Source organism: Nelumbo lutea, chromosome 3 (assembly GCF_056320005.1).
Source record: "Nelumbo lutea isolate HS-2025 chromosome 3, American lotus-T2T, whole genome shotgun sequence".
NCBI lineage: Eukaryota > Viridiplantae > Streptophyta > Magnoliopsida > Proteales > Nelumbonaceae > Nelumbo > Nelumbo lutea.
In genome coordinates, this window is record NC_142686.1 from 48,712,826 (window position 1) to 48,731,074 (window position 18,249).

The 18,249-nt window shown below is 37.1% G+C and overlaps 1 protein-coding gene across 1 annotated transcript; it reads right to left on the reverse strand.

Moving 5' to 3' along the window:
- LOC148864826 (uncharacterized) lies at positions 1–12,844 on the reverse strand. Its single transcript, XM_088980381.1, has 10 exons — positions 12,467–12,844; positions 8,638–9,117; positions 8,455–8,556; positions 8,131–8,212; positions 7,983–8,002; positions 7,781–7,841; positions 1,093–1,169; positions 813–896; positions 537–723; positions 1–185 (listed from the first exon to the last, which is right to left on the reverse strand). The coding sequence occupies exons 2-9, from the start codon at positions 9,070–9,072 to the stop codon at positions 649–651; spliced, it is 936 nt and encodes a 311-aa protein (XP_088836507.1). The 5' UTR covers positions 9,073–9,117; positions 12,467–12,844; the 3' UTR covers positions 1–185; positions 537–648.
- Positions 12,845–18,249: the final 5,405 nt, after the last annotated feature.

Here is an 18,249-nt window from a genome sequence, read left to right on the forward strand (position 1 = left end):
TGGATTAATTCTTGGTTTCTAATAAACCACAAGGAATTAAATAATAACGTACAGTTGAAGGGCAAATAGAACCACCTCGTAAAGACATTTGCGTACCTTGAGAAACACTCAAAGGGTCTCATATTTTCCTGGTCCCCAGTTCAATTGCAGAACTTACATTCTATAAAGATTTTCTCTAGTCCAAGTTTACTATGGAAGGATAGATGGAACCCTAGAGATTCAACAAATTCTGATGTTAAGACTTCATGGAATATGGGTCTTCTTACCAAGAAAAAAGTCTATGGAATATGGACTTCAACAATTCAGGGTATGTTGGGTACCGTGAATTTCAAGTACAAACATTGAGATTCAATACACAATAATACCGAACACAACCTCACATGCTATCAACTCATGGCCATGGAAAGGGTTCCCATTCAAATACGAGTATTAAGACAGGTCTCGGTAAAGAAAAATTTGTGAAGACTGGGTAGCATATTTTTGAAGCACTGAGAACATGGGAAAAAAATTACTACCTTACAATATAATAAAAATAATTTATGATAACAATAAGGAATCACAACTTGAATTTTATGAAAACCCTTGACAATTTCCCTGCAAAATGGCCCATCCATGCGCTCAATCATATTTTTCAAAAGATTTATGAGTTCAATCATCATCAGAGGAACTATCGGAGGAGCTGTCCAGTGGAATCCCATTCATATCATTTCCCACAGTCGTCTCCTGTAAACATGCTCCAAAAAATGGACAAAATGAAATCAAGTCTTGAGAGCCAGCGTAGAGTTAAATACTCACAGAACTCGGGAACTTACCGGCATTTTATCCCAATCTTTCAATTTAGAACTTGTAAGCATATAACTATCACGTAATGGAGCCCAAGCAGGGCCATCATCACCCTGCATGTCATAAAACCGTAATCTAAGTTATCTCCATACTGAGCAAAATTAATTGGCGGGACTGGATTCTTTTAGTTGATTGCCTGGCTTACCAACATGTGCACACACAACACAATCCATTTAACGATTACTTTGTGTATTATTTGCCCCTTCAAAATAATCTGTAATGGAAAATAAAACATGTAGGAGGGGGTACCTTGGCAGGAGGGTCAACAGCTTGTGATGGCTTCCGTAGCTCTGAGAAGAAAGCTTCTTTCTGCCGCTTCCCTAATACTGTCATAATAAAGAGTGTGCCACTCAATTAGACAAGTAAATGCACCTAAATCCTTGAAAAAACAAATGAGGTGATCAAATATCAAAATGATAAGCTACCAAAGAATCACTTAAAGGAGAAGTGCTAGTGGAAATTTTTAGTATAATTTTTCATGTAACATAATTCACCCGATTAGACTGATAAATAGGCTTTTTGATATTTGGGTAAGTCCTATTCAGAAAATTATGTAGATACATTCCATTAATTACATCTCTGCTAGGGACAAAGAAAATCTCTTGATTCTGGTTTAGAAGTACAAGTATTTTCTGTGGTTTATATATTCCCTCTTTATTTGAGAGAAAACCAGAAAATATAAATAGATAAAAATTTTCTCTATACATAACAAGCAAATAGGGACCATAATTAACCACATTCCATGAATAAGGCTGTAGATGGCCTTAATAATGATTTTTATGTGCTATTATGCAGTGAGGAACCATAATCAGCCAAGTTTTCTAAACTAGGCTGTAGATAGTTATATCCTCGCATGCATTCCAATCTAAGACAGGGAAGAAAAGAAGGAAATAAATAAAGGGGTAAGAGGAGTAGAAGGAATAGATTTAGTCCTACGTTTCATGAATGAGGCTATAGGAATATCATAGTGAAGAGGTGAGGAGGAATGCAAGATTCCCTTCCTCTTCTTTTTTCCACATTCTTCATGTCCCAATCTTCTTCTATCTTCTCCTTCACTTGTCTCTTTTTGCTGGAAATCCTAGAAGCAGAATAGTATTAACCAACAAAATGGCATTAGCCTTCTTCTCCTACAAGAAGAAGGGTTTATATAGAGGAGGGATGTGGTTAGGTAACTCCTCACCCCTCTCTTCCTAGAGTGCCAAATGTCACCCAATTTAGAATGGTCTAAGGGAAAAGAAAACTCTTTCTTCATAGGGTGACAAGTCACCTTACTTAAAGTGACTAAAGGGAAAAGACCTCTTTCTTCTTAATGTGCCATGTGTCACTTCACTTGGGCCATGTTTGATTTGAAGGAAAGGTAGGGAAAGGAAGAAAAAGGTAGGGAAACCCATAAACCAAACACAACCATAAAGTAACCAAGAGAAGAAAAAGAGCTCTCTTGTTCTGATAGGACAGATGGCATCCCTTTAATAAATAAATGAGACACCTCACAAAATTAGGTGATATATATATATATATATATATATATATATATATTTGATCCTCATAGGGCCTACTGTTCCCATTAAATGGGCTCTACAACAGGACCATTAAATGCTTAATGGATCATTATTAAGGCCCAAATTAATTTAGGGTATACTGCTCGACAAATGGACTCCAGGTCCCTTTCTTTCTTAAATAAATTACTTCAGCCCACCCATAAGACTGGGCTTAGAAAATTAACTTGGAAAGAAAGGATTTTTTTTTCTTTTTTTTTTAAGCTGTAATTGCAAGTATTTTAATAAACTGCTCCTAATCCAGCAAAATTAAGGACTTAACAAGAAGACCAACATCAAGAGTGTTTTTTGCACCAAGGTGGGAACCAAGAACCATCTCAAGCACCCAAGCTTGAATTTTAAACAACAGAACCTAAATGTTAGAAACCAAATATTTTATCTTTACTCAGAATGTTGTTATTGTACTGTAAATTACCTTTCCAGCTTTAAATTAATATAACCTCCATATAGATGAAACAAACAAAAAAAAAGTTCAGCAAAAGAAAGTTTCTTTCTCATAAGGATTCAATTGAGTTATCAGATGCCTTAAGATGAACCATTTAAGGAAAACACTATCCATCTGGCTCAAAACAGTGTTTTAAAAGCACAAGGGCAAGATGAGGCGTACACCTATTTTAACCAAGGCATAAAATTTTAAAAATTTTCAAAATAATATTAATTCAAAAAAATGCAAACTTATATTTTAGAAGAAACTAAATGTTATAAAAAACTTACTAACTCAAATTAAAATACATAAACATAACATATAAAACATATTGAAGCACTCAACAATGCAAGCATGTGAAACTTTCAATCTGTTCATTTCTCTCCCAATTGCATTACTTTAGGTAGTTAATGTGATTTAAACATCTTGTATTCCTATTTCTACAAGATCAGCTGCATGCCTCCAACCCAACCATTATGCTTGAAAAGGCAGAAAATTAAGCTAAGGCACAAGACACAGGCATGTGTCTTTGTCAAAGGGGCTGCTCTTGGGCCATCAGGCTTGTAAGTTGAAATGGGCCTCTCTTGTGCACCTAGGCACACCTTTGAAATCACTGGCTGAAAATTTGCAAAACATACAAAATGAATGTAGGGAACTTTACCCTTATCTTCTTTTTTCTTACCATATCTACAATAGAAATTATGCAGGAAACAACAAAATTATGGCAACATAGAGACATATAACAAAGCAGGAAAAAAAGCGTGCAAGTAAGAGAGAGAGAGAGAGAGATTGTAGGACTGTTCAGAACAGGGCAGAAATGGAAATTGGGATGCAATGGGAATCCTAAATCCAGTATTTTTAGTGTTAAGCATTGCAGCTCTTAAAGTTGGCATTGGCATTTAAATAAACCAAATGCAGTGGTTCTTGAAACAAAACAATAAAGCAGGGAAGGTAGCAGTATATGCTATTTTTTTTGTCAATTTAGGGGTTATAGGATAACTAGTGGAGTCATTGGATGATCTTTACTATAAACTGACATTACCAGAGATTTGGAGAAGCACATCGTTCCATTGGTTCATCTTTTGAGTGATTGGAAAAGAGTTTCTATCACATTCATTGTATAAGATCATATGGGACAATCATGGGAATTCCTCTAAAGCCAAGTCCTCCCTTTAACCTCATCCATGGAAAACTTAACTGACAATTCTTTGTCATCAAACCAAATGTTTAATTATGGGCATCAAAGGGTTAACAAATGCTCCCTAAACTGACTCCATTGTTTATAGCATCATTTTTTAAGGTTAAGGAACCATCTCAAGAGATGCTAAAGAAGTCCTTGTGCAAAGGTACATCGTTTAGGAAAAGAAGAGAAAAGAACCTTAGGTTTATCCAATCTGACGTGCACACATAACTAAGTGTACCACATGACATACTAGCTTCCAGAACATCCTGAGTTGTGTTTAATCTAGGGCCCTTGTAGTCATTTTATGATGTTTCAACACAAAATATACTGGACTTTCTCCTGCCTTACGATGTATTTAAAGTGAGAGGTGAAAGAAAACCACACATGACTTCTAGTGCCAAAGACAAAAGGCAAAGTGTGCGTGCACCTGGAAGTGTTGCATAGAGCCATGGACAAACACAAACATGGATCAGAAGTTCAGAAGCCAAAATGCATCCAAGAGTCTAATTTAGCAAGATGAGAAAACAGGCTTGAGTATACATATATGGAAAAGTAGATACTATTAAAATAAATCATATGTTTTTGAATTCTAACACTATATACCTACAAAATTTGTTGCCTCTGTTACTCAGCGACATTTAATAAAAAAAGAGAATTCATCTTCAATATTAGTTATTCATTTATGTAAAATAAGCTAGGAGAGAAAAAGGAAATGCTACATAGAATTGCCTCACAAGCCCATGAACATCCGCTTGCTTTTTCTTCCACTTTGAATCTGTTTTATAAGTGATGCTTATTTTGTCTGTTTTTTTTTTTTTTTTTTGTGTGTGTGGAAAGCCAGCTTAAAGAAAATCAACACTTATGACCTCCTTCAGAAAAAGAACCATAGAAGGTCTTATCTATCTCCTCATGTTTGATGTTTCTGCCTTAAAGCTGGGGAATCTACCAACCATATCCTGCTCCACTGTGAGGAAACTAGAAAATTTTGGAACACTTTCCTATCATTATTTGAATACAGCTGGGTTTTCCCAGAAAATGTGGTTGAATGCTTAGGGTAATGGTCAGGAAGAGGATTAAGCAAAAGAGGAAAAATTTTATGGCAATCTGCTGCACATGCTATTTTCTGGAGCATTTGGGAAGAGAGAAACAACCGGGTGTATACCAACAGAACAAAAAACTTTGAGGAGCTGATTTCTCTAATATGTTACAGATGTGTCTTGTGGACTTCCAGCTCAACTCACTTCAGAGGTGTCACCTTTGATGACCTCCAAAGAAACACCGTAAATTTCCTTCACTCTAATCAAATACAACTCATCACTCCCCGCAGTTTCAGATCTGATGCGGAAGGCAAGACGACCTTGTACTTTGATGGGAGTGCTTTTGGAAACCCAGGTGTAGCGGGTATTGGAGGTGTAATTCCAAATAGAAATGGTATTATCAGTTGGGCTTTTAGTGGACCGCTTGGGATAGCCTCCTCAGCAAAGGCCGAAGTCATGGTAGCTCTAACCAGCATCAGGATTGCAAAAGACATGGGCTTAGGTAGCGTTTAAAAAAATCTGAAAATTCAGATCTGAAAAGTTAAAAAGATATTAAATGTGTCTGAAATCTGAAAAGAGGTATAGTTGCTTTTCTACTTTTTAGAAGATCTGAATCCATGAGTTTGTTTGTGTTGGATCAACCTTTTACCATCTAAAATTTATTGATTTTACTATTTTACCCCTAAAATATACAATTTGAAAATGTTGAATTCAAATTACATTTTCTCATAAAAAATAATTTTCAACCTCAAAATAATATTGAAACAATATAAATAAAAAATAAAAAATTAATAATTACTTATTAATAAATGAAACAATTAAAACTAAAAAAGTAAATAATGATTATAAAAATATTAAAATAATTAATAATTTACACAAATAAAAATTAAAATAATTTATAAAAATTAATGAAATAATTAAAATTTATTAGTTAATAAAAATAATTAATAATTAATAAATAACACAAGTAAATTTAATAAAAATAATTAATGTTTAATAAAAATATTTTATAATTAATAATTAATAAAAACATTATTATTATTCACCGAAGTACCGAACCACCGTTGCTGTTGCAATGGCAATGGCGGTGGTGGGAAGACAGGGGAGGGAGAGAGAGAGAGGGAGAGAGAGAAAAGTTAGGGGGAGAGAGCAAGAGCAAGAGTGAGAGAGAGAGAGCCGCCGTTGGGGGGAGAGAGAAAACAGTGGCGGTGGCAATGGTGGGAATACAGGGGAGAGAGAAAGAGAGAGAGAGAGAGAGAGAAGACAAGGAGAGAGAAAGAGAGAGGGGGGGAGAGCGAGAGAAGATGGGAGGGGAGAAAGCCACCGCTGCAAGTTGCAGCGGCGGTGGCGGGAATACAAGGGGGCGAAGAGAGCGAGAGAGAGAGAGAGAGAGAGAGAGAGAGAGAGATAGGGGGAGAGAGCCGCCGCTGCAAGTTGCAATGGCGGTGGCGAGAATATAGGGCGAAGAGCGAATGAGAGAGAGAAAGAGAGAGAGTTGCCGCTGCAAGTTGCAGCAGCGGTGGCAAGAAAGCAGGGCGGAGGGAGAGAGAGGTTGAATGTTTTGGTTTTCTAGGTTTGGGGTATTAAGGGTAATTCAGGTCATTTACGAAAATTTATAAGGATATTTTGGACATTGGGCCGGCTCTGAAAAAAGTGCAATCAAACGGCACCTTACTAAATCTTACCATTAAAGGAGATTCAGCTAACAGCCTAACACCATTAATTGGCTTTCTAATCCTGACAGTGGGCCTTGGGCCTTAGCACACTACCTGGCTGAAGCGAGAGACATCCTCGCTTTTTTAAATGCCCATGTGGTCTGGATTCCGAGGGAGCTAAACTCTGAAGCTGATAATCTAGCTAAATCTGATGCTCACAGGGATTCCAAAAACCGGAAGTACCGGTTCAGTTACAAAAAACCCACGGTTCGGTACACTTATCTAGTAGGTCATGATTAACAAAACAACATATCTTCTATCACTTGTCTGTGATGTCTGCTTCCATGGTCCATTGGTCCAGATACTGCTTTGATTCATAAAGAACTTCACATGTGTAATAACCTTTGCAGTTCAATCATATCACAAATTAATACCCAAAGAAATAAGAAGGTACAAAAAAAAGAAGGTTTTGCATATATTGAGATTACTGACCATAGCCAATAGCAGTTCAAGCCCATGGAGATACAGGAATCTGTTGAGGGACATTGAAAGGATAATAAGAGAGATTAGGAGGTTCAGATAACGTGGATCCCAAGGGAGGGGAACAGCATGGCGGACACACTAGGCAAGTAACGGGTACATATAAGAAATAAGTATTGGGGGGGATCATCTCAGGAGACCAGGGTGACCAGTATGATTATATATATGACAAAAGCTTGTCTTATTTGTCCTTCATTGAGAAATATTCTTGATTACCTTTTTACATTCTTGATATGGGGTAAGATTAACATTACAACCATATAATCATGCCAAGTAAACAAAATCCATGTTGAACAAAGAAAGATTAGTGAGTCGCAAGTCCAAAGAAATCATTCAAAAATTCAAACTTCATAACAACAAAAACGGAAATAAGAAAAAGGAATAGCTCATGAACAATCTTATTCATGTTAAGACAACCAAGATGAATAGCAGCAATCACAAATAAAACCATTCAAATGTTTCATGAAGATCTCATTTGCAAATTTCGTAATAGAACAGAGGCTGCTCAAACTTTTATTGATTACAGATTTCCATTAGTATACCTTTTGCATCTTTAAACCTTGATGGATTTAATCCTTTTTGAGCATTTTGTGCTTTGTTTACCTGTAAAATGTGTTCAATACAAGCATATATAAGCATACAACACAGTAGCTAGAGTACAATAAAAATTTACACAATTAACTTTTCTTTTTGGATTGTTGAAAATGCACAGGAAAAAAGGTGAAAACACAAGTGCCAACTTACAGCATTAAAGAGCTTGACCACTTGAGCACCAGCAACAATGCAGATATGCAAACCAAATTAGTTGATAAAAGATTAGAAAAACAAAACAAAACTTGAGGAAAATAAATGCCCCTTGTGACACAAAGCTCAACCAAAAACGAACTCATACCTCCTTTTGTAGCAACGCTGATAAGAAATTTTTCACGTGAATCCAAGAAATTAGCAGGCTTCACATGCCCTTTTTCTCCAACCTGCAAAATCACATAACACAAGATAATAAATAGCAAATTAGATTTGGCAATAACCCTTCCTTTAGGGTGCATTTGTATGTTTGGTATATATCTCATTCACATATTTCATTAGTAAACTCTCTTGCTATCAATGAAAAAAAAATGTAAAATTATATTTGGATTTTGGAATATAGTTAAAACGTGGACAACACACACGCACACAGGCAGAGGCAGACACAGAGAGGGGTTTAATAACAAATTACCAAATGTTTCTCCTTCTTAGCATCCCCCTTGGACTTCCATTCAGCTTCTTCTTCAGCAAGCTTCTTGGCAATAAGCCTCTTCTGTGCTGACAAGACAGGACCCTGCCAAGACAGTAAAATCTTAGAGGGCTTACTTATTATTAATAAAGAAAAATCTAATAACTCAAACTGCTTACCGCTTACCAGTGAATTATCTGACACATTTGTCTTAGTGATCTTCATGAAGGCTACTCTGAATGCTCTACAACCTTCTGTGAACTTTGTAATTCCTGGCTGAGTTCTATCTCCCTCATCTTCAGAATCCACCTTTTCTTCAACAGCATCGGGATCAGAGCCATCTATACCCTCCTCTTCACTAGAATTCCCAACTGAAAACTCTTCAAGAGGTCTTGTATTAGCTTCTCCAACTTCAGGGTTAGCCTCATCATCATCATCATCAGAATTGTACTCTCTTGCCCTCTTGCGAAACAACTTTTTCATTTTCTTATCTATTTTGACCTTTCCTCCAGTACCTGAAAAGGTTTTTACTCTCTTCCTTTCCTTGCGATCCTTACTGCGCCTAGATTTTCTCTTCTTAATGCCTTCTATTTTTTCTGGCAGGTGAATTGCTGTATCCATGACCTAAAATTTTGGAGTCTTCTTTTCTTGGCTTCTAAAAAGATCCTAGAATATTGAAACCAATTACCATAAGAATTTGCAATTAGAAATTTCACATCAATACTAATCTAACATTTTTTAGGTCTGTTTTATGGGTGAATTTTACTATTGACCAATTTGAAAGAAACATGAACTATGGGTTTGGGGGCAATATGGACATAATTTATGCTTAGACCTTCAGAATTCACAAGACTTCGAAGAAAGTAGAGCTGCTCACAAAGACAGTCAAACCGACCAGACTGGCCTTATCCAACCCAATCTGGTCGGTTTTGGGTCGATAAAATATACAACCATGAAACCAAAACCGAACCGATTACGATGTAATATATAAATTGATATATTCGGGTGGCTGGAATCCATTTTACATACATTTTGGCATTGATTTTAGAGTTACAAACTTAAACACCAAAATAGAAACTTAACTCCTTTTATCTTTTACATAAAGAGACAACCTAATGCCAACCTATGGAAACTATCTATAGCAGTGTTTTAAAAGTGCAAGGCGCAAGGGCCATTTTGCGCCTGAGGCTCAAGGCGAGGCATGCACCTTTTTGAGGCAAGGCACACAATTTAAAATAAAAATGCAAAAAATTCGAAAAAAATGTAAAAAAAATCAAAAAATTATAAAACATAATATTAATAAAAATATTAACTTAAGTTTTAAAATAAATGTTTTAAAAAACCTATTATCTAAAATTAAAATACATAAATATAATATGTAAAGCATATTCAAATGAGAATTTAAAAATGAAATCAAACATATAAAACATTTTCAAGCATATAAAACCCACAATCTCTTTTTTTTCTCAATTGCATCAAGTAGCTAATGTGATATATTACATTCCTAATTCTACGAGTCGCCTTTGTGCCACGCCCCTCGAGGCAAGCCCAAACAAGTCCATGTTAGGGTCTTAAATTCTTAGATTTCACACAAAAAATAATAATTTTATAGTTTAAATTGCTTTTAAGAAGATATTTTATTAAGATGAATGAATGGACAACATTACCAACTGGCCTCGAGGGGCGTGGCACGGGGTCCGGGGGCGGAGCCCTCGGCCCAACGGCCAGACTCAAAAAAAGGGAAAAAGCGACAAATTTTCAAAAGGCACACGCCTAGGCGCACCAGGTGTGCGCCTTTTGAATGGTTTGCGCCTAGGACCTGGGCAAGGCGCCTACCCTAAAATGCGCCTCGCCTGAGCGCCTAGGCATGCCTTTTAAACCACTGATCTATAGAGCCAGCCTATAGAGCCTGCCTATTAAACACCTTATAGAACCAACCTATAGACACACTTTGTAGAGCCAGCCTATTAGACAATGTTTGACTCAAATCCCTTTCCTTGAAAGGAGCGGCAAATTTGAAGGGCTTCAGGGTTATCAGCTTGATAGGAAGTGTTTGCAAGGTTCTGGCTAAGACTCTAGCCACAAGTCTAAGGAAGGTGATGGGTGCTATTTTTTCAGCATACCAAGGAGCTTGTGTTCACAACAAACATATTCAGGATGGAGTTCTTGTAGCTAACAAACTCGTCAATTCAAGGAAGAAATGTGGAAAGACAGGTTCGATTTGCAAAACTGATCTAGAGAAAGCCCATGATCAATGTCAACTAGGATTTATTGGATTATATGATGACAAAAATGCACTTTGGGTCCAAGTGGAGGAGCTGGATGAGGGTGTGCATCACCACACCAAAGTTCTCAGTGTTGATAAATGGTACTTCCAAAGGCAATTTCAAAAGCTCTAGAGGTTTGAGGCAAGGTGATGATGGTGGTCCACTATCATCCTTATTATTTCTCATGGCGATGGAGGGCCTAAGTAAATTGACTGATTGAGGTTCAGACTTGGATTGGTTGGAGGGCTTTGAAAGCTCTAGCAATGGCGCTAAAATTCCTCTATTACAGCTTGCAGAAGACACACTCTTCCTCTGAAATGCTTCTCCAACTCAAGTACTGAATTTAACACACATCCTATACTGGTTTGAGATAGTATCAGGTCTGAATTGATCAAGAAAAAGATAGTATCAGGTCTGAAAGTCAATTTATCCGAAAGTGGGACACTAGCAGTTGGAATAGTAACCAATGTTCATGAATTGGCCAAAATTTTAAGGTGCAACTATGCAAGGTAGGTAGTTTCCCACCTTCCCAACAAAGTACATGGGGTTGCCCCTTGGAGCTAAATGTACTTTGAAGAACATTTGGGACCCAATTTTAGAGAGGATGGACACAAACATGACAGCTTGGAAAACCCGGTACCTCTCTAATGGGGGTAAAGTCACACTCATCAAACGTGTTTTGGCAAGTCTATCAGACTTTCATGCTGACATTCTTTTGTTGAGAAAGACCATCTCATTCTTTTCCTCTCGAACTGTCCATGGTACAACAGCTCTTAGACATTGGCACATTGCAGAGAGGCTCAGTGACATTGTATTATATCATTGAATCAGGGTATGTTTACTTTGTTTCTGTTTTGTATTAAAACACCGTTCCAATGGGAAGGGCTTGGTCTTGATCTTGCTTGAAAACGAGAGTCTTTCAAGATTCAAGTTATTTAGACCAACTCCTATGAGATTGAATTCTAAAATGTTAAAATCTTGCTTAGCTTTTACTTAGTCACTTCTGTATTCATAATTTCATTCTATATATGTTTTCCATTTTATGCTTAGTGTTTTGTAAATTTTATGAAAGAGAATTGCATATGTTTCTCCCCTCATATTCCCTGTTTGACCAGTTATTTTGGGCCTGCCAAACCATCTCAACTTTCAAAAATTACATGTCACCTTCTGCCCTACTTGCTTCCAAGCATCCAAGAATTAAAACTAGATACAGAAAAAGTCATTATTCATAGGCTCAAGAAATGACATTAGATTGCAGGTTGCCTTTGGAAGATAAAGTTCCTGCAAATAACTATGTTCACAGAGGTCGGAAGCAGCCTTAGTTGCTTTTATGCTACACTATGATATATTGATTCAATTAATATGAACTTATGAAGCATTAAAGCTTATTTGCTCCTTTTTGGCATCCATTGGATTTTTTTTTTTGATGAATAATTCTTTGGATTTAATTTGTTCATGGATTGTAATTGCCCATATAAAGGTTTAATTCAAGCCATTGATTTAGTGGCATTGGGGAATGGCTCCAATTGTTTAAATAGAAGAGATGAAAATCTCTTGTTTTTCATGACAAAATTTTCACCCTCTTTCATGATATTAGATATAAGATAATAAGGCTTCTATGTCTCACTTAATCTGTTTTAACAGTGTTTTCTTGTCAGAGAAAAAACTGGCTAAAACACAGAAAATTGCAAAAAAAAACATAAAAATACTGAAAAATACAGAAAATAACAGAAAAATTCAAAGCTCACCGCCGGCCGCCGCTGCACCTTGTTGCTCCTTGTTGTAGCTGATTACAAGAAGAAATCCGCCGCAGATGAAGCCCTTCTGTGAGGAATGAAGGCTGTAATCGCCGGTCGCAGTAGATGAAGCCCTTCTGTGAGTAAGAAAGGCTGTAATCGCCGATCGCCGTAGATGAAGCCCTTCTGTGAGGACGGAAGGCTGTAGCCGCCGGTCGCTGTAGATGAAGCGCTTTTGAGGAAGGAAATCCGCCGTATTCGCCGGTGGTCGTGATTTACCGTCGGTCGGGACTGTCGCAGGTCGTTGGTCGCGCCGTCGGGGTATGAGGTCTGAGAGGAAGGAAAGGGTTAGAACGAAAGTAACCCTAACTCGTAAGGCTGGAATCGGGGGACATGAATGTCATTTTCTTGTTTTTTTTTAAATCCAGTGAAAAGAAATTTCGCAACCCGCGTACCGTTACTCGGGTCGAACGGTTTAGAGGTTTGGCCACCCGGGTTAGCGGTTTCTGACCTTTTCAACGGTTATTTAGGAAATAGCGGTTTACAGTATAACCGGATTCGGGGGCTGAATGGTTACCGGTTTATGGTCCGACCGTCCGGTCCGGTCCGGTTTTGAAAACCATGCTTCTGTTTTTTTCCGGGTAAATTACAGAATGTCACCCTATACTTGGAGTAACACTTAATCCCCCAAACTTTTATTTACAACGAAGGCCCACCGTGAACTTCAACTGCCGACACTTTGCCCCCACCGTTTCATCAGTTAACCCCATGAAAGATTCGTGTGATTGTCATGTACATGTTTAAACATTTTTAAAACGCCAGACTGCACTTATATCATTTTATGACATGGTTTTCAAAATCAAATGGGACCGGATGGTGGATTGGAAAAACTGGGAATCGATTCCCTTTTCCCCCAAAAATTGGATTTTCCCTCAAAACCGTTGATTTTGGTCAGCAAACCGCTGAACCAAGTGATTAATCGTTTGAACCATTCGAATGGTTTTGACTATTTTTTTATTTTTTTGAATTTTTTTATTAGAATGGGCCGAGCATTCGGTTTGAATGGTCAGACCATTCAACCCAATAACCAGACCCCTAACCGATTTGATTTTAAAAACCATGTTTTATGAGACCATTTAGTAGAACATTGATAACATGGAATAAAAAAAAAAGTAGGAAAATGCAAAAAAAAAAAAACAGGAAATACATTAAAGAAAAAAGATGAAAATAAAATAAAACACCAAAGTGGAAATTTGAAGAAAACATCAAAACATAACAAAAGAAGATACAGAAAACACTGGAAATTATAAAAAAAAAAAAAGAAATACAACAATAAGCAAATTGAAAAAATACACAAAAAATACAAAAAAATACAGACAAAGAAAAAGAGGGAAGAAAAAAAAAAGACAGAAAAATACAAAAGAATACAGAATAATAATATTGTATCTCACACATCAATAATAACAGTTACAGACTACTAATACAGACAACAGTCTTGCTAAATTTGCCATGCTAGTAGTTAAATAAGAAAATTTCTTGGTAAATGTCTATCCAAGTTCCCGCCAGTGGTCTCTCTTAATATAATAGAGTTAGATTGCAGCTTCCGATAGCGGTCATGTTGACCTTGTCAGGGCATTCTCCAAACAATTAGTAACTGCTTCATGGAGACATAGACTTCTTTTGGCATTGAAATGAAGACAAATCTATCAAATTCAAGCATAGTTATCAAAACTCCAAATAATACTAACAAATCTCTCATCCATCAAAACTTCCATCTCCTCACAAGACTTCCTAGTTCCCAGCCGCACTTTCATAGAGAGAGAGGAAGGGAAACATAGGGAAATCTATCCAATGTTTCTAAAGGTTTCCTTAAATTTCCCTTCCTCTTTCTATTTTTTCCATCAAGCCTAATACAGCCTAATTGATCCCTTTAGTCATGATGATGGAACAACCACCTACTTTCTAAATACAAGACATTCCTCCTAATCCCTAATGATCGTTATTGTTAGCCCAGCCCACAAATTTCAGGCCTCGGCCTGGTTAACAATTTCCATAGTATTGGGAAATTATTGTACCTAAAATCCATGATTTTTTAACCGTTATAGACCCAGACGGTCGGACTGTTTGACCTAGAAACCGTTCAAACAATTGGTTTCGGGTTTTACCCCAAACCCGGTCCATAGACAAGAGCCCTTGAATCGATCAACGATCTTGAGCGGTCGAACAATTCAACCCATCTTTGTCATAATGGACCATCCATTTGGACCAGACGATTTAAGCGTTGACCCAGAGACTGGTAGCCATAACGCCATAACGGTTTCGGTTCTGGGTCATTTTTTTAAAACATTGCTAAAAACCTTTAACCAATGGATACGAGTTAGCTTGTAGGCCTAGAAGACCCATAAGCCTGTGAAGGGGTGGGTCAAGTCCAGGTCGGGCCAGGGCCTAGCCGCCTAGAACCCTAGGCTAAGCCCCTTTTGCCAGGTGCTAAGCCCGGCCTAGCCCTTGCTCATGTAACCTTGTTTGTCACTTTGGTCAGATTTGAATCAAAGTATATCTGAATCCGATCCGACACTATTAATTGCAAATTTGATCGATCAGATCTCATAAACATTGATTTAAATTGAATATGATGAATAAGTCAGATGTTCAAATATGGTTCAAGCCGATTTGTTAAATAATAATTCATTAAAAGAAATAAAATATAACACTTTAAATAAAGAAAAATAAAAAATACAAATATCTTTTCAACTATTTTCATCATATATACATGTTTTTTTGCCAATAATTAATGATATAATAAATTTACAAAAATACAATATAAATAATATATTTATAAATAAATAGCATATATATTTAATATATTTATATAAATAAATAAATAACATATATATCGGGTCAGATCTTCTCCAATTAAATAGGGGGTGATCTGAATTCAACCCGATTTCTGATCAGATCCTATTATCAAATCCGATCCGAATATAAAAAATGGGAATATCCGAATATGATAACATAGACCGGACTTCGGATCGGATCAGATCATGCACCCCTACCACCAACATTCTTTGTTCTATCCTTTCAAGTCCAATTTTTCTAGATTCACCAATTCTTTTCTTACCTCAAAAGATGAGGCACTCGACCATCTTGTTATTACTTATCACCATTCATTGTGACAGAGTCTACTTTATGAGAGTAAAGTAGAGGGTATAAATATATGACCATCAAGATAGAAATACGAACTTATTGTGCGTATAGATGTCACCAAAACCTTGCTAGAGCATTATGGAACAAGCTTGAAACAGAATGAACATGAGTTGGATGTGCAGTTAACGAAAAGAAATGTGCAAATAAAGTGGTCAAGAGTTCATGATTCCAACTCTTATTGCTTGTGGAATGAGAATTCCAACAGCTTTTATATAAATAAATTCAAAAGACTTCTTATAATTAGTGGGTGTTCTTTTTTTGGATTTTGAGAGGGAGAAAGTTGGTTAATGGGATTTTGGTTCATGTTGATCAAGAATCTCATGCTCTGTTTTCATATTTATGTGGGGAACAGGGAAAGTTTATTTTCTTGGGTATCACTTACCCCATCTCCTAGGTGGGTAAATAACTTTCCCACCTAGGGGGAAAGTTGCACTTACCTGGATAAGTAAATTACCGAAAAGCGCACGTGGTCTTAATTAAAATTAACCACTTTTCACCATGGGAAAACCAATAAATAGCACAGTTTTGAAAGGGACCAAATGGCCGCTAAAAGTAATACCATATAGCAGCAACCGTTTAAAACTGTCGCTAAAGACAGTGGTGATTGTAGGAATGGCAGTGAGGCGGGGATTACATTTCCCATCCCCAACCCCATTTTCCAAATCATCCCCCTACCCCTGTCCCCGGTCCCCGTTGGGGAAGAAATTGTCCCCAACCCCGAAGGGGGTGGGCTCCCCGTTGGAGACCCTGATCCCCATTTGGCACTAGTTCCTAACAGGTTTCAGCACTAAAATTTGGTATTGGTTCATAGCAGGTTTCAACACAAAATCAAAAGAAATTTTTCGTAGTTCTATCCCTTTGAAATACATTAATCCAGAAAATTAGGAGATGAAACTGTACTTACAAAAATCACCAATGGAATTTTGAAGTTTCAAATCTATAATCTATTGGCTATGGTGGAGAACTTGAGATTCCTGTTTTACGGGAAAATAGAGAGGTTTATGGACACTTCAAATTTCAGAAATTAGACTTGTGAGTTGTGAGTTGTGAGTTGAGAGAGAGAGAGAGAGAGAGAAGACTGTTGCCTCACCTGAAGTCTAAAGAGTGGAAGACTAGAAGTCTTAGTAAACTAAACCACCGAAGACGAAGAAGAAGAGTAGAAGAGAAGTAGGGTTCAACGGCCACCTAGGTTATCACTTCACTTCTGTTCTATCAAGTCTCAAGTGTTATGTGTCGATACCTTTTTAAGTTTTTGCTAATTTGTTTTAGGGCAAATTTCTTAAAATACCCTAAGGTTCAGGAAATTGACTAAATATACTCCTACTGTTTTAATATTGTCTTAAAGTACCCCTACTATTTCTAACAATTAACAAGCTCTACCCTTATCGTTATCATTTGTTAATATTCTGTCAAACTCAAGAGCGAGGTGTGACATACAAAGATTGTTGGATTGATATAGCCACAACCACCGCTTTGTTTGAACCATATCAACAACCTCTAGAAACGGTGGCAACTCCAGAAGTCTCAGCCTAAGCCCCGATGACAACGCCAGCCAAGAAGAAATGGCTTGGGTAGCCTAGCAATAGCGTTTTATGTTTCATAGTCCCTGTTCCTAAGGTCGATAGAATCATCAACCGCAAGGGCATCTTAAGGTCGGTAGAATCATCGACCGCGAACTAGTCAAGAAGATATGCAAGGAGACTCGCACTCGTGTTCGCATTATAGATTGGCCCAATGGCATTTCTGATCACATTGTGAATTCATATTTCTCTCTCTTTCTCATGATCCCATTACTCTTATTTTTCTCGTAAATTTAATCATTTGTGTGTTTTAGGGTTTTCTCCAATTTAATTTAAATTTTGTCTTATTGATCATTGGATTAGGTATTGTAAATAACTGCTCAAGAAAATATTATTGTTTTTTAATAATATTGGTTGTGAATGGTTGAAGCCTAGGCTGCAATCCAACAATCCTTTACCGATGAAAAAGGAATTCACACTTTATATATTATCCCAAAAAAATCCTCTTCTTTGATATATGTATGTGTAAATTCATTGTAGTTGTAACTTATAAAATACCTGTCTTTAGAAGACTACCACATGTACCCATAAAAGCACTAAAATACAGATAATTGTGGAAAATGTAATGTTCTGTATTAAAAGAACAAATTAATTATCATGACACAAGCATGTTTTCAATCTCATGGAATTCTAAGAAAAGGCTAGGAATATAAAACAAATTTATATGAAACTGTTGCTGCCAAGGATGGACCAAGAGCAACAATGTAGGACCAAATGAGTCTGAGGGCTTCAAGATCTGATCCGTGAGCAAGGAAATACATCAGATGCCCCGGGTATTATCTTAGGGGCCGAGACTCTGATGGTCAAGTTAGCAAAGGTGTAGCAAGTGATTGGATGAGGCCTGAGTAGAGATAGACATCACCAAAGAGCTATAGAGTTTAGAGCAGTAAAAGCCAAGATAGCTTATCTAGGAGTGACGCCACTTATTTATACTTGAACCTACCTAGGGTTTATTATGAGCGGATGGCCAGGATGCAATCTGGCCTGTGCCATGTGTCGCCATCCTGGGCC

Bases quoted from the DNA above. Each gene is read 5' to 3' on its own strand.
- LOC148864826 (XM_088980381.1), bottom strand. From the start codon at position 9,072: ATGGATACAGCAATTCACCTGCCAGAAAAAATAGAAGGCATTAAGAAG. The intron at 8,557-8,637 runs GTAAGCGGTAAG...CTGTCTTGGCAG, and splicing joins ATGTGTCAGATAATTCACTG to GGTCCTGTCTTGTCAGCACA. The intron at 8,213-8,454 runs GTAATTTGTTAT...GTGATTTTGCAG, and splicing joins CTAAGAAGGAGAAACATTTG to GTTGGAGAAAAAGGGCATGT.